General features: G+C 36.2%; 1 protein-coding gene across 6 annotated transcripts in view; it reads right to left on the reverse strand.

Moving 5' to 3' along the window:
• The window catches only part of CNGB3 (cyclic nucleotide gated channel subunit beta 3), a 280338-nt gene that overhangs the window by 256095 nt on the left and 8019 nt on the right, over positions 1 to 16224 (reverse strand). For all 6 annotated transcript variants that reach the window (XM_042924242.1, XM_042924247.1, XM_042924245.1 and 3 more), the window contains exon 2: positions 7862 to 7965. In XM_042924242.1, coding sequence (XP_042780176.1) covers positions 7862 to 7908 — 47 coding nt within the window. In that variant the 5' untranslated portion in view covers positions 7909 to 7965. The remainder of the gene's footprint in view (positions 1 to 7861; positions 7966 to 16224) is intronic.

Raw genomic sequence — 16224 nt, forward strand, 5'->3', positions numbered from 1 at the left:
CCCTCACAGAGGAGCAAACAATCTCCCCTCATGTGTCCCATGCATTCTTCAGGTCTCTGACTTCACTCTGCATCCAAGCTGCCTGCCCAGCCTGCAGAACAGTGCTGCTGTGTTTTATCTCAACACTAGAAGTTTAAATATCTACAAGCTAGGTTTTGGAAGGGCCAGAGGGTGATAGGAAACCAAGTCCCCGTCCTTAAAGATATAGTACAACAAAGTGCCCCATGGAGATACTATAGAGTTAAAGGGGACTCTCTAAGTGGAAAGGAAAGACCATATTCAGGAATAAGAAAAGTGGGAAGCACAGAAGCGGTAAAATTAAGTATATCTATAAAAATCAGTCAAAAGATTCATAAAGTAAAAGGATGTAAAGTATGACATCATATACTTAAAGCCAGAGAGGAATAAAAATTTAGTACTTTCAGAATGGGTTCAAAATTAAGTAACCCTCAACTTAATATAGACTGTTATATGCATAAGATGTTACATATAAACCTAATGGTAACCACAAATCAAAAACCAGTAATAGATATGCAACAAATAAAGAAAAAAGAATCCAAGTATATCACTAAAGAAAGCCAGAAATCCATGAGAGAAGAACAGAGAACTACAAAAACAACCATGAAGAAGTAAAATGGCAATAAGTACATACTTATCAATAATTACTTTGAATGCAAATGGACCAAACACTCCAAAAGACATAGGATAATAGAATGGATTAAAAAAAGCAAAGGCCATCTATATGTTTCCTACAGGAGCCTCATTTCAGACCTAAAGACACATGCAGATTGAAAAATGTAAGGATGGAAAAGCATTTATCATGCAAATGGAAGTGAAAAGAAAGCCAGGGTTGTGATACTTATATTGTTTACAATAGACTTTTAAGCAGACTGTAACAAAGAAGAACACTAAATAATCATAGAAGGAACAATCTCACAAGAAGATACAACAATTTGTAAATATTTATGTACCCAACATAAAATCACCAAATACATAAAATGGTTAATAACAAACATAAATACACAATCAATAGTAATACAATAATTGTAGGGGACTTTCACACTGCACTTACATCAATAGATGGGTCATCTAAATAGAGTATCAATAAGGAAAGAATAGCTTTAAATGCACATTAGACCCAATGGATCTAACGGATATATTCAGAACATTCCATCCTAAATCAGCAGAATACACATTCTTTTAATATGCACAGGGTATATTCTCCAGAATAGATCACACAAACATATCTCAAAAACTTCAAAAAAGATTTAAGGCATATCATGCATTATTTCTGACCACAATGCTGCAAAACTAGGTATCAACCACAAGAAAAAATCTGGAAGGAACACAAATATGTGGAAGTTAAGTAAACATGCTACTAAACAATGAATGAGTCAACCAAGAAATCAAAGAGGAAATCAATACATAGAAATGAAAATGAAAATGCAATGGTCCAAAATCTTGGGATGCAGCAAAAGCTGTTCTAAGAGAAGTTTATAGTGATACAAGCTTATCTCAAGAAGCAAGAAAAATCTCAAATTCAAAACCTAACCTTACACCTAAAGGAGCTAGAAAAATAATAAACAAAACTTAAAACCATTGGAAGGAAGGAAGGAATAAAGATAAGAGCAGAAGTCAATGCAATAGAACAAAAGACAATGGAACAAATCAATGAAACCAGGGATTGGTTCTGTGAAAAGATCAACAAAATTGCTAAACTTTTAGCCAGACTCATTAAAAAAAAGAGAGAGAAAGAGAACTCAACTAAACAAAATCACAAACGAGAGGAGAAATAAGAACCAACACAAGAGAAATGCAAAGGGTTATGAGAGTTTATTATGAAAAATTATATGTCAACAAATTGAATAACCTGGAAGAAACGGATAAATTCCTAAAAATATAACTTTCCAAAGTTGAATCAGGAAGAAATAGAAAATGTGAACAGACCAATTATCAGCAATGAAATTGAATTGGTAATCAAAGAACTCCCAACAAAGGTCCAGGGTTGGACAGTTTCACAGGTGAATTCTACCAAACATTTAAAAAAAGAATTAATACCCATTCTTCTCAAATTATTCCAAAAAAAAGAGGAGGAAAGAAAACTTCCAAATTCATTCTATAAGGTCAGCATTCCCCTGATATCAAAATGATAAAAGATACCACAAAAAAGAGAACGATGGGCCAATATCTCTGATAAATAAGATGCAATAATCATCAACAAAATATTAGCAATCTGAATCCAACAATACATTAAGAAAATTATTCACCAAGATCAGTGGGATTTATTCTCAAGATGCAAGAATTGTTCAATATTTGCAAATCAATCAATGTGATACATCATATCAAGAGAAAAGATAAGAACAACATGATCCTCTCAAGACACAGAAAAAGCATTTGACAAAGTACAACATCCATTCATGACAAAAACTGCCAACAAGTAGGTTTAGAGGAAACATACCTCCACATACTAAAAACCATTTATGAAAAACCCGCAACAAACACCAAACTTAATGGTGAAAAACTGAGAGATTTTCCCCTAAGGACAGGAACAACACAAGGATGCCCCTTGTCACCACTTTTATTCAACATAGTACTGGAAGTCCTAACCTCAGCAATCAGATAACAAAAAGAAATAAAAGGCATCCAAATTGGTAAGAAAGAAAAATATTGTCTCTATTCATATAACATAGTACCATATATAGAAAACCCCAAAGACTCCAACAAAAAACTACAAGAATTGATAAATGAATTCAGTAAGATCACAGGATATAAAATAAATATACAGAAATCTGTTGCATTTCTATACACTAATAATGAAGTAGCAGAAAGAGAAATTAAGAAAATAATCACATTTATAATTGCACTAAAATATCAAAATACCTGGAATAAACTTAACTGAAGTGAAAGACCTGTATTCTGAAAACTATAAAACTGATGAAAGAAACTGAAGATGACACAAACAAATGCAAAGATATTCCATGCCCATGGATTGGGAAAACAAATATTATTAAAATGTCCATACTACTAAAGCAATCTACACATTTAATGCAATCTCAATTAAAATATCAACAGCATTTTTCACAGAACTAAAAGAAGTAATCCTAAAATTTTGTGTATGGAATCACAGAAGACCCCAAATAGCCAAAGCAGTTTTCAAAAAGAAGAATGAAACTGGAGGTATCACAATCCCAGATTTCAAAATATACTACAAAGCTGAAGTAAGCAAGGCAGTATGGTACTGGCACAAAAACAGACACATAGATCAATGGAACAGAACAGAAAACCCAGAAATAAACTCATTATTACATGGTCACTTAATCTTTGACAAAGGAGGCAAGAATATGTAATGAGAAAAGGGCAATCTCTTCAACAAATGTTGTATGGAAAACTGGACAGCTACATGGAAAAGAATGAAACTGGACCACTTTCTTACTCCATACACAAAAATAAACTCAAAATCATCAAAGATGTAAATCTGAGGCCTGAAACCATAAGAATTTTAGAAGAGAGCCTAGGCAATAATATCTCTGATATCAATCATAGCAACATTTTTCTAATGTATCTCCTGAGGCAAGGGAAACAAAAGCAAAAACAAACTATTGGGACTACATCAAAATAAAAAGCTTCTGTACAGTGAGGGAAACAATCAACAAAACTGAAAGACAACCTGCACGAGAAGATATTTGCAAATGACATATCCAAAAAAAGGATTAGTATCCAAAGTACATAAAGAACTTATATAACTCAATACCCCAAACCCAAATCATCCATTTAAAAAACGAGATGAAGACATGAACAGAAATGAACAGATTTCTCGAAAGAAGACATACAGATGGCCAACAGACACATGAGAAGATGCTCAACATCAGTCATCAGGGAAATGCAAATTAAAACCACAATGATATATCCCCTCGCACATGTCAGAATGGCTAAAATCAAAGGCACAAGGAACAACAAATGTTGGTGAGGATGTGGAGAAAAGAACACTTGTACACTATTGGTAGGAATGCAAACTGGTTCAGCTGCCATGGAAAATAGTATGGAGGTTTCTCAAAAACTCAAAAATAAAATTACCATATGATCCAGTAATTCTACTACTGGGTATTTACCCAGAGAGTATGAAAATGCTGATTTGAAAAGATATATGCAACCCTATGTTTACTGCAGCATTATTTATAATAACCAAATTATGGAAGCTACCCAAGTGGCCATCAATAGATGAATGGATAAAGAAGATAAGAACATGAACACACACACACACACACACACACACACACACACACACACACACACACAGTGGAATATTACTCAGTCATAAAAAGAATGAGATCTTGCCATTTGCAACACCATGGATGGATCTAAGTGAAATAAATCAGTTATAGAAAGAAAATTCCATACTATTTCACTCATGTGGAATTTAAGAAACAAAAGGTATGAACAAAGACTAAAAGAGACAAACAAACAAAACTTTTACATGTATAGAACAAACAGATGGTTACCAGAGTGGAGGTAGGTGGGGGATGAGTTAAATCAGTGGAGTAGATTATGAATACACTTACTATGATAAGCACTGAGTAATGTACAGAATTGTTGAGTCACTATATTGTACACCTGAACCTAATATAAATTATGTTAATTATACTGAAATTAAAACTAAAAATAAATAAATAAGAATAAATTCCCTTCAAATGGGTTTTTTAAAAATAATTTCTTGACAATTTACCATGCCACATACATAATACTGTTTTTATTTAAAATTTTTTAAAGTTTTATTTATTTATTTTGAGAGAGAGAGAGAGAGAGAGAGAGAGAGAGAGAGAGGGAGGGAGGGAAACAGAGAGAGAGAGGGGCTATGAGTGGGGGAGGGACAGACAGAGGAAGGCAGAGAGAATCCCAAGTAGGCTCTGTGTTATCAGCACAGAGCCCGACGTAGGATCATGCAAGATTGTGACCTGAGATGAAACCAAGAACTGGATACTTAACCAAAGAAGCCACCCAGGTGCCCCAATATTATTTTTAAACTTGGGCAAGATAGGCCCCTTTCCTGATCCCTTTCCTACAGGATCCTCTTCTGACCTTTCTGTAGCTCAGCTCTTGCCCAGGGATGTGCCTGGCTGGCACCTGCATCCCACCCCCACTTCCCCTTTGAGATTCTAGACTAGTTTCCAATCTCCAATATGATTAAGTACAGAAACTGGGAGTAAGTCTTTCAAACTTCTATGTTAATTGAAGGAGTAATTTTGTCTGGTTAATTTCATAATCAAAAACAATGGTATTTTATTTATGTGTGTTTTTATTTTCTTTTTCTAGGAATTTTTTTTGCCTTATGTATACATAATATCCCAATATTATTCCTTCTTAGTTCTAATTTTTCCAAACAAAATCCCCCCAAACCTCTTCTTTCTTATTTTAATGCACATTGACTTCAACTTCAATTTTTCTCCTTCCCCTACAACATGGATTATCATTGCTCAACCACAACTAGTTGTTTATTTCAGAGCCTACTACAATTCCATTTTGTGCTTCCTAAGGTATGGTGGATAAAAAGGCATGTATTTTACATGTTCTACATGTTTGGTTATGTTGCTCAAATTGTGATTTCATTTTTAATACTTCCCACTAAAAAAGCTCAGCATTTTTTATCTGGATGATGAGCCTGGTAGATATTTTACTACACTGGACTAATATCTTCCAGACATAATCTACAATTCCTCCCAGATTTCCTTTGGTTTTATATCTGATAGTTTGTATTTCATTATACTATAATATTGTATTAAAAATTGCTAAGCACAGAGCTAATCTGATCAGTATGTTTTTTTATTGTTATTTGGGAAGTGCAATGTTTCACATAATAGAAATTTACATATCAAAAATCTGAATTTGTGATTTCTTTTCACAAACTAGCAACCTTAGGTCTGAATTATCACATAGCAAAAATTGGCTGGAACTATCTTCTGCCCTCTTTAGAGAGGGCATAGATTCTCCATGGATAAAGAAGATAACAGTATACATACAATGGAATACTACTCAGCCATAAAAAAGAATGACATTTTGCCATTTGTAATAACATAGATGAACCTAGAGGGTATTTTACTAAAAAGAATAAGTCAGGGTGACTAAGACAATACATTATGATTTTACTTATATGTGGAATCTAAAAAAACAAAGCAAATGAAAAAAACACAACATAAACAGACTCACAAATACAAAGAACAGGCTGGTAGTTGCCAGTGGGGATTCTGTGGGGGGATAAGCATAATAGGTAAAGGGGATTAAGAGGGATGGAGTTCCAGTTATAAAATAAATAAGTCATGAGGATGAAAAGTACAAGTATAAGTATAGCATAAGAAGTATGGTCAATAATATAATAACTTTGTGTGGTGATAGATGGTAACTACATTTATCATGGTGAATGCTTTGTAATATATATAATTTTTGAATTACTATGCTGTACACCTGAAACTAATATAATATTGTATGTCAACTACTACTTAAAAGTAGTAGTATTTTGACTATTCCCTACTCCTTTATCCCACTTGGTAAATGTCTTTCATACATTGTATAATGTCAAGGAATGTGGAAAAATATTCAACTTTTATAATAATCCTTAGTATTTTTAGGTATCTATATGAAATTAGGGAAAGATTAAAAATGTGTAGACTTTTGGTTCCAAAGCCCAGACATACTGATTCAGTAAGTCAGATATGGGAGTCCAGAATTCTACATTTTTTAAAAGAGTGGACCAGGTAATTGGGATGCAAAACGATCCCATTTTGAGAAAATCAGGTTGATAAACCTCAATTGCAAATCAACAATTATGAAGGGAATTCTGAGTGACGGTATACTCTAAGCTTTTGAGGTTCATAGCAGAGAAAGCAATACACTCTCCCTGAAGCATTTCTTCATGCCACAATCATAAATAGATTATTGGAATGAATAGTCCAAGAGGTGGGCAGTAAATAAGTTCTTAACATTTTCCTTTTTTCAATATATGCTCATTCTTTCAGCTCACTTTAAGAATCATGTTTAGGGGTGCCTGGGTGGCTCAGTCGGTTAGGCATCTGACTTCGGCTCAGGTCACGATCTCACAGTTTGTGAGTTCAAGCCCCATGTCAGGCTCTGTGCTGACAGCTCAGAGCCTGGAGTCTGCTTCAGATTCTGTGTATCCTTCTCCCTCTGCCCCTCCCCTGCTTATGCTCTCTCGCTCTCTCTCAAAAATAAATAAACATTAAAAAAATTAAAAAAAAAAAGAATCATGTTTAGTCTGTTTTAACGATCTTAACTCTGAGAGTTATCATTGCTAAGTATGTCAAACGTCAAACCACTGATAGACTCACAACTTAGTTAGGTATGATTCTGCCGCCGGTAAATGAGCAGCTCCCACCATCTTCAGGATAGACTGTCTGGGATATATTTTATACTTATTTTCTCAGTCTATTTTTTTTTGAAGATTTTATTGTTAAGTAATCTCTATACCCAACATGGGGCTTGAATCCACAACCCCGAGAATAAGAGTCACATGCTGTACTGAGTCAGCCAGGTGCCCCTTTTCAGTCTCTTTTTAAACTCTGTGGGGGCAAAAGTGTTTTCCAAAGTAAGTCCCAATCAACCACTTTGCAATTTCACTCCAGGTCTCCATTTCCAGTGGCTCCCATCTGGCCACGGGTTCTAAGAAATTGTGTTTAGATCAAGTACCTTAAGCCTCATTGAAGAAGGACTAATAAATACTTACATGTGAGCTGATAGTAACTGAGGTCCTATACTTCTGTTGATGGTAGTGGGAGGGACCAATGGAAGAAAAAGGGTTAATTTTCATAAGGACCTGATAGGTGAAGTAAAGAATGAAACATTAAGAACTTACATTTGGAACACTGTCCTGGGGTCTCCAACTTCACCTCCATCACTCATTATCAAGGTATCATAGCCAATCTTCAGATCAAATTCTTCAAAAGTTATCTGGATAACCTAGCAATAAACAGAAACAAACATGTCAAGTATATCACATTATAAATAAAAACAAACAAACAAAAAGCAATGGCAGAAAACAGTAAAAATGCAGAGTGAATGTCTGACTATATATATGTATATATATGTTATTATCTATATACATATAAACTCACACCATAGCAGCAAATCATGTCAGATTATTGCTAAAGTTCAATCATTATTATAACATAATTCCTATTTGCCGTATTGTACCTTCTGTATTGATTTTCCAATGAACAGCCATGCCTTCTATTTTAAAACCCTTTTATTTAAAGCATTGAAGCATAATTAATGCAAATATACTCTGAGAAATCTTTATAAAAGGTACATGTAGGTGGACAGTGGTTTTCCATACATTTGCATCAGGTATGTTTTATTGTGCTTTACTTCATTATGCTTCACAGATAGTGTATTTTGAACAAATTGAAGTTTTGTGGCAACCTGGAGTCAAGCAGGACTATCGGTAGCATTTGCTAACAGCATTTGCTTACTTTGTGTGTTACATTCTAGTAATTCTCACAATATTTCAAATTTTTCATTATTATTATATTTGTTATGGTAATCTATGATCAATGATCTCTTGTGTTACTATTGTAATTATTTTCTGGTGCCATGATCTGTGCCCATATAACACAGCAAACATAATTGAAAAATGTTGTATGTGTTCTTATTGCTCCACCAACTGGCTCTTCCCCCATTTCTTGCCCTCACTATTCCATGAGACACAAAAATATTGAAATTATGCCAGTTAATAAACCTATAATACCCTCTAAGTGTTCAAGTGAAAGGAAGAGTCACATGTTACTCACTTGAAATCAAAACCTAGAAATTAAGTTTAGTGAGGCATGTTGAAAAGGCATGTTGAAAGCCAAGATGGGCTGAAAACTAGACTTCTTTGGTCAGTTAGCCAGTTGTGAATGCCAAGGAAAAGTTCTTGGAGGATTTAAAAGTGCTACTCTGGTGAACACATGAATGATGAGAAAGCAAAACAGCTTTAATGATGATATGGAGAAAGTCTGAGTGGTCTGAAGAGAAGATCAAACCAGCCACAAAATTCCTTTAAGTCAAAGCCTAATCCGGAGCAAGGCCCTCACTCTCTTCAATTCTAAGAAGGCTGAGAGAGAGATGAGGAAGGTGCAGAAGAAAAAATGTGAAGCCAGTAGAGTTGGTTTGTGAGTTTTAAGGAAAGAAGTCATCTCCATAATATAAAAGTGCAAGTTTAAGCAGCAAGTGTTGATGTAGAAGCTGTACCAACTTACCAAAATATCTAGCTAAGATAATTATCTGTATGTAGCTACCCCAAACAATAGATTTTCAATGTAGATAAAACAGCCATCTATTAGGAAGAAGGTGCCCCTAGGACTTTTATAGCTAGAGAGGAGAAAGTCAATACCCGGTTTCAAAGGTTCAAAGGATAGGCTGACTCTTGGGGCACCTGGGTGGCTCAGTCAGTTAAGTGTCCAGCTTCAGCTCAGGTCATGGTCTCACAGTTTGTGGGTTCCAGCCCTGCTTTGGGCTCTGTGTGGACAGCCCAGAGCCTAGAGCCTGCTTTGGATTCTGTGTCTCCCTCTCTCTCTGCCCCTCCCTTGCTCACACTATGTCTCTTTCTCTCTCAAAAATAAACATTAAAAAAAAATTAAAAAAAAAGATAGGCTGACTCCTATTAAGAGTTAATGCAGTGTAGAAAACTTCAGTGTTGTCTTATTTTAAGCCAACCAACCTTCAGCAACTAGTACCCTGATCAGTAAGCAGCCATAAATATCCAGGCAAGATCCTCCACCAGGAAAAAGATTATTACTCACTGAAAGCTTAGATGATAGTTAGCATTTTTTACCAATAAAGTATTTTTTAATTAAGGAATGTATATTATTGTTTTCATACATAATGCTATTGCTCACTTAATAGTCTACAGTATAAAAATAACTTTTATATGCACTGGGAAACAAATTATTCATTTGATTTGCTTTATTGTGATATTTGCTTTACTGGGAACTGAACCCACGATATCTTTGAGGTATGCCTATACAGAACATTCCATTAAAAAGCAAGAAAATATACATTCTTCTCAAGTGTACTTGAGGGGGGGCAACATGGCAGAGAAGTAGGGGGATCTGAACTTCATGTGTTTCTCAAAGAAGGGTTGAAGTCAAAAGACTGAACTCCAAGAGTCTGGGAGGAAAAGAGACTGAGTCACTGCCAGGGATACACGGGGACAACCTGATGGGTCACAGGTGTGTGATTGAGAACTGGGAGAAATAAAACAATGGAGGGGAGGGATCCCCTTCTGTGGAGAGACAAAGGGAAGACAAAGAGTGGCTGGGAGACAAAGGGAAGAGAAAGAGTGGCTGGGAAAGCATAGGACTGTTGGGACAAGAGAAAAACCTCGGACTAGGACAGAAAATCCAATTTCTAACTGTGGGACTTTCTCTGGACCAGGGTTGGCTGCCCTGTTCCCACACCTGGGGAGGAGGGGTGCAGGCCCCAGGCTGCGTGGCTAGGTCAGCAGCCCATTCTGCAGTAAGAGAAAGTGATACCCTCCTTGGAGTGCTGTGGGACAGGACAAAATCTGCCTGCAACTGCCAGCCTCTCAGTGGCTAGGCCAGGGGCACAGTCCATAGTAGGAGAAAGCGATCCTCTTCCTGGAGTGATGTGGCACAGGACAAAGCTATCCGGGGTCCACATACTGGGTAGCATGGAGCTGTGCTTTCCCAGTACCGGGGCGCATGGAGTAGGAGTTTGAATCCCATCCAAGCACCAGGGCACTGAAATCAGCAGAGCAAGAGAGACTGCCTCCTCTGCACCCATGGCACAGTGAGGACAGCTCGAACACAGTGGTTTGGGACACCGAGTCTGTGGAGGAGAGACTGGGCGGGTGGGGGGGTCGCCATTGTTCTCCCCACCACCAGATCAGCAGCGTTGCATTGCCTGGATTAATTCTCAGACAGTCCTTGCTATATAGATATATTCTTCTTTCTTTTTCTTCTTATCTCTTCCCTCCTCTAGTCTGGTTACTCTGGTTGTTGGTTTGTTTAAGCAGAAATATTTAATACATTCTCTTGATACATGTTCTATACCTCCTTCTTACCTTTCTCTCTCTCTGGAATAATTAAACTATATAATTTCTCTGTCTGGGCAACTTTATCTTCTTTTCTTTCCCCCCGCCTCCTTCTTTATTTTCCTTTCTCTCTCTCCAGATTAAGCTGTTTAGTCTCCCTGCCTGGTCCATGTTTATTTTTTCTTTTTCCCTGCCCCTGTCATTTTTCTCATTGTATGTGCTCTCCATCAGCACCACCTCCATTCTGTTCTTTACTTGTAGCTGGTGTTTCTGGCTTTTTGCTTTTGGTTTGTTTTTTTCTTTTCTTTTCTTTTTTTATTTGTTTGTTTGCATGTTTTTGTTTTCTGTTTGTCTGTTTGCTTTCCTTTCCAGGGCTACTCCAAGGAACAAATCAAAACACACCTGGTGGAGGGTCTAAAACATCACTACAAGTAGGGAAATAAAATAACCAAAGTCCCAACAACAGAGAACAAGTAACACTCTCCAAAAAACACTTCCTGAAGGGCCAGGCCCTGGACAGGGTATGACCCGCTTTTAATATAGCAGTGCTCGCAGGTGCCAAGCATGTAACAAGCTTTTAAAACACACAAGGGACAGAAAACTAGCCAAAATGATGAAACAGAAGAATTCTCCTCAAAAGAAATTCCAGGAAGAAATGAAAGATAAAGAATTGATCAAAACAGATATAAGCAATATAAATGAACAAGAATTTAGAATAATATTCATAAGATTAATCTCTGGGCTTGAAAAAAAGCATAGAAGACAGCAGAGATCAAGGAACTAAAAAATAGTCATTATAAATTAAAAAATGCTATAAGTGAGGTGCAAAATACAATGAAGGCAGCCACAGTGTGGATTGAAGAGGTAGAGGGGAGAACAGGTGAATTAGAAGATAAAATTATGGAAAAAGATGAAGCTGAGAAAAAGAGAAAAAAAATCCTGGATCACAAGGGGAGAATTAGAGAACTAAGTGATTCAATCAAATAGAACAATATCTGTATCATAGGAATTCCAGATGAAGAAGAGAGAGAGAGAAAGGGGCTGAAGGTGTACTTGAGCAAATCATAGCCAAGAACTTCTCCGATCTGGGGAAGGAAACAGACATTGAAATCCAAGAGGCACAGAGAATTCCCTTCAGACATAACTTGAATCGATTTTCTTCATGACATATCATAGTGAAACTGGCAAAATACAAGGGGAGAGAGAGAATTCTGAAGGCAGCTAGGGATAAACGGGCCTTAACATACAAAGGTAAACACGTAAGGGTAGTAGATCTATCTACTGAAACTTGGCAGGCCAGAAAGGAATGGCAGGAAATCTTCAATGTGATGAACAGGAAAAATATGCAGCCAAGAATCCTGTATCCAGCAAGCCTGTCAATCAGAATAGAAGGAGAGATAAAGGTTTTCTCAAACAAACAAAAACTGGAGGAACTCATCACCACTAAACCAGCCCTACAAGAGACCCTAAGGGGGACGTTGTGCGTGAAATATTGCAAGGACCACAAAGTACCAGATACATCACTACATGCATGAAAACTACAGACATCACAATGACTCTAAACCCATATCTTTCAATAATAACACTAAATGTAAATGGACTAAACGCTCCAATCAAAAGACATAGGGTATCAGAATGGATAAAAAACAAGACTCATCTATTTGCTGTCTACAAGAGACCCATTTTAGACCTGAGGACACTTCATATTGAAAGTGAGGGGATGGAGAACTATCTATCATGCTACTGGAAGTCAAAAGAAAGCTGGAGTAGCCATACTTGTATCAGACAAACTAGACCTTAAATTAAAGGCTATCACAAGAGATGAAGAAGGGAATTATATAATAATTACAGGGTCTATCCATCAGGAAGAGCTAACAATTATAAATGTCTACACACCAAATTTGGAGCACCCAAATATATAAGAAAATTAATCACAAACATAAGTAATCTTATTGATAAGAATGTTGTAATTGCAGGGACTTTAATACTCCACTTACAACAATGGATAGATCATCCAGACAGAAAATCAATAAAGAAACGATGGCCCTGAATGATACACTGAACCAGATGAACTTGACAGATATATTTATAAGTTTTCATCCTAAAGCAGAAGAATATATTTTCTTCTCAAGTGGATACGGAACATTCTCCAAGATAGATCACATACTGGGTCACAAAACAGCCCTCAGTAAATATAAAAAAATTGAGACGATACCATACACCCTTTCACATCATAATGCTATGAAACTTGAAATCAACCATAGGAAAAAGTTTGGAAAACCTCCAAATGCATGGAGGTTAAAGAACATCTTACTAAAGAACGAATGGGTAAACCAGGCAATTAAAGAAGGAATTAAAAAATACATTGAAACAAATGAAAATGAAAACACAACAATTCAAACCCTTTGGGGTGCAGCAAAGGCAGTCCTAAGAGGAAAATACATTGCAATCCAGGCCTATCTCAAAAAACAAGAAAAATTTCCAATACAAAATCTAACAGCACACCTAAAGGAACTGGAAGCAGAACAGCAAAGAACCACCAAACCCAGCAGAAGAAGAGAAATAATAAAGATCAGAGCAGAAATAAATAATATAGAATCTAAAAAAAATGTAGAACAGATTAATGAAACTAAGAGTTGGTTTTTTGAAAAAATAAACAAAATTGATGAACCTTTAGCCAGGTTTCTCAAAAAGAAAAGAGAGAGGACTCAAATAGATAAAATCACGAATGAAAATGGGTTTACTACAACCAATCCCTCATAAATACAAGAAATTATCAGGGAATACTGTGAAAAATTATATGCCAACAAACTGGACAACCTGGAAGAAATGGACAAATTCCTAACACCCACACACTACCAAAACTCAACAGGAAGAAATAGAAAATTTGAAAAGAACCTAACTAGTGAAGAAATTGAATCAGTTATCAAAAATCTCCCAACAAATAAGAGTCCTGGACCACATGGCTTCCCTGGGGAATTCTACCAGATATTTAAAGCAGAGTTAATACCTATCCTTCTCAAGCTGTTCCAAAAAATAGAAATGGAAGGAAAACTTCCAGACTCATTCTATGAGGCTAGCATTTCTTTGATTCCCAAACCAGACAGAGAGCCAACAAAAAAGGAGAACCATAGGCCAGTATCCCTGATGAACATGGATGCAAAAATTCTTAACAAGATACTAGCAAATTGAGTTCAACAACCTATAAAAAGAATTATTCATCATGATCAAGTGGGATTCATTCCTGGTTCAATATTCACAAATCAATCAACATGATACATCACATTAAAAAAAGAAAGTATAGCGGTGCCTGGGTGGCTCAGTTGGTTAGGCATCCAACTTCAGCTCAGGTCATGATCTCGTGGGTCAGGAGTTCAAACCCTGTGTCAGGCTCTGTGCTGACAGCTCAGAGCCCAGAGCTGCTTCAGATTCTGTGTCTCCTCTCTCTCTGTCCCTCCCCCACTTGCATTCTGTCTCTCTATCAAAAATAAATAAACATTAAAAAAATGTTTAAAAAAAGAAAGGATAATAACCATAAGATCCTGTCAATAGATGCAGAAAAAGCATTTGACAAAATATAGCATCGTTTCTTAATAAAAATGCTCAAGGAAGTTGGGATAGAAGGAACATACTTAAACATCATAAAAACCATTTATGAAAAGCCCACAGCTAATATTCTGAATGGGGAAAAACTGAGAGCTTTCCCCCTGAGATCAGGAACACAATAGGGACATCCACTCTCACCACCATTGTTTAACATGGTGTTGGAAATCCTAGCATCAGTAATCAGATGACAAAATGAAATAAAAGGCATCCAAATTGGCAAAGAAGAAGTCAAACTTTCACTTTTCACAGCTGAAATGATACTTTACATGGAAAACCCGACAGACTCCACCAGAAGTCTGCTAGAACTGATCCATGAATTCAGCAAAGTCACAGGGTACAAAATCAATGTACAGAATTCGGCTGCATTTTTATACACCAATAATGAAGCAACAGAAAGAGAAATGAAACTGATTCCATTTACAATTGCACCAAGAACCATAAAATACCTAGGAATAAACCTAACCAAAGATGTAAAAGATCTGTATGCTGAAAACTATAGAACTCTTATGAAGGAAATTGAAGAAGACACAAAGAAATAGAAAAAAACATTCCATGCTCATGGATTGGTAGAATACATATTGTTAAAATATCAATACTACCCAAAGAAATCTACACATTCAATGCAATCCTAATCAAAATTGCACTGGCATTCTTCTCAAAGCTAGAACAAACAATCCTAAAATTTTTATGGAACCACAAAAGACCCTAAATAGCCAAAGTAATATTGAAGAAAACCAAAGCGGAAGGCATCACAAGCCCAGACTTTAGCCTCTACTACAAAGCTGTAATCATCAAGACAGTATGGTATTGGCACAAAAACAGACACACAGACCAATGGAATAGAAGAGAGAACCCAGAACTGGACCCACAAATGTATGGCCAACTAACTTTGACAAAGCAGGAAAGAGTATCCAATGGAAAAAAGACAGTCTGTTTAACAAATGGTGCTGGGAGAACTGGACAGCAACATGCAGAAAAATGAAACTAGACCACTTTCTTATACCATATACAAAAAAAAAAACTCAAAATGGATCAAAGACCATTTTGGGAGAACTGGACAGCAACATGCAGAAAAATGAAACTAGACCACTTTCTTATACCATATACAAAAATAAACTCAAAATGGATCAAAGACCAGAATGTGAGACAGGAAACCATCAAAACCCTAGAGGAGAAAGCCAACAACCTCTTTGACCTCAGCCACAGAAATTTCTTGCTCGACACATCTCCAAAGGCAAGGGAATTAAAAGCAAAAATGAACTATTGAGATCTAATTAAGATAAAAATCTTCTGCACTGCAAAGGAAACAATCATCAAGTGTACTTGGAACATTCTCCAGGACAGATCATATTTTAGGCAAGTAAATAAGTCTTAAAAATTTTGTGAAGTTTAAAATCCTATCAAGCATCTTTTTCAACCACAATGGTTTGAAACTAGAAATCAATTACATAGAAAGAACTGGAAAATTAACAAATATGTTGAGATTAACCAATATGCTACTAAAAAACCAAAAAGTCAAAAATGAAATCAAAAGAGAAATAAAAGGTACTTTGAGACAGATTAAAATTAAAATACAA

This window comes from Panthera leo, chromosome F2 (genome assembly GCF_018350215.1).
Source record: "Panthera leo isolate Ple1 chromosome F2, P.leo_Ple1_pat1.1, whole genome shotgun sequence".
Classification (NCBI taxonomy): Eukaryota; Metazoa; Chordata; class Mammalia; order Carnivora; family Felidae; genus Panthera; species Panthera leo.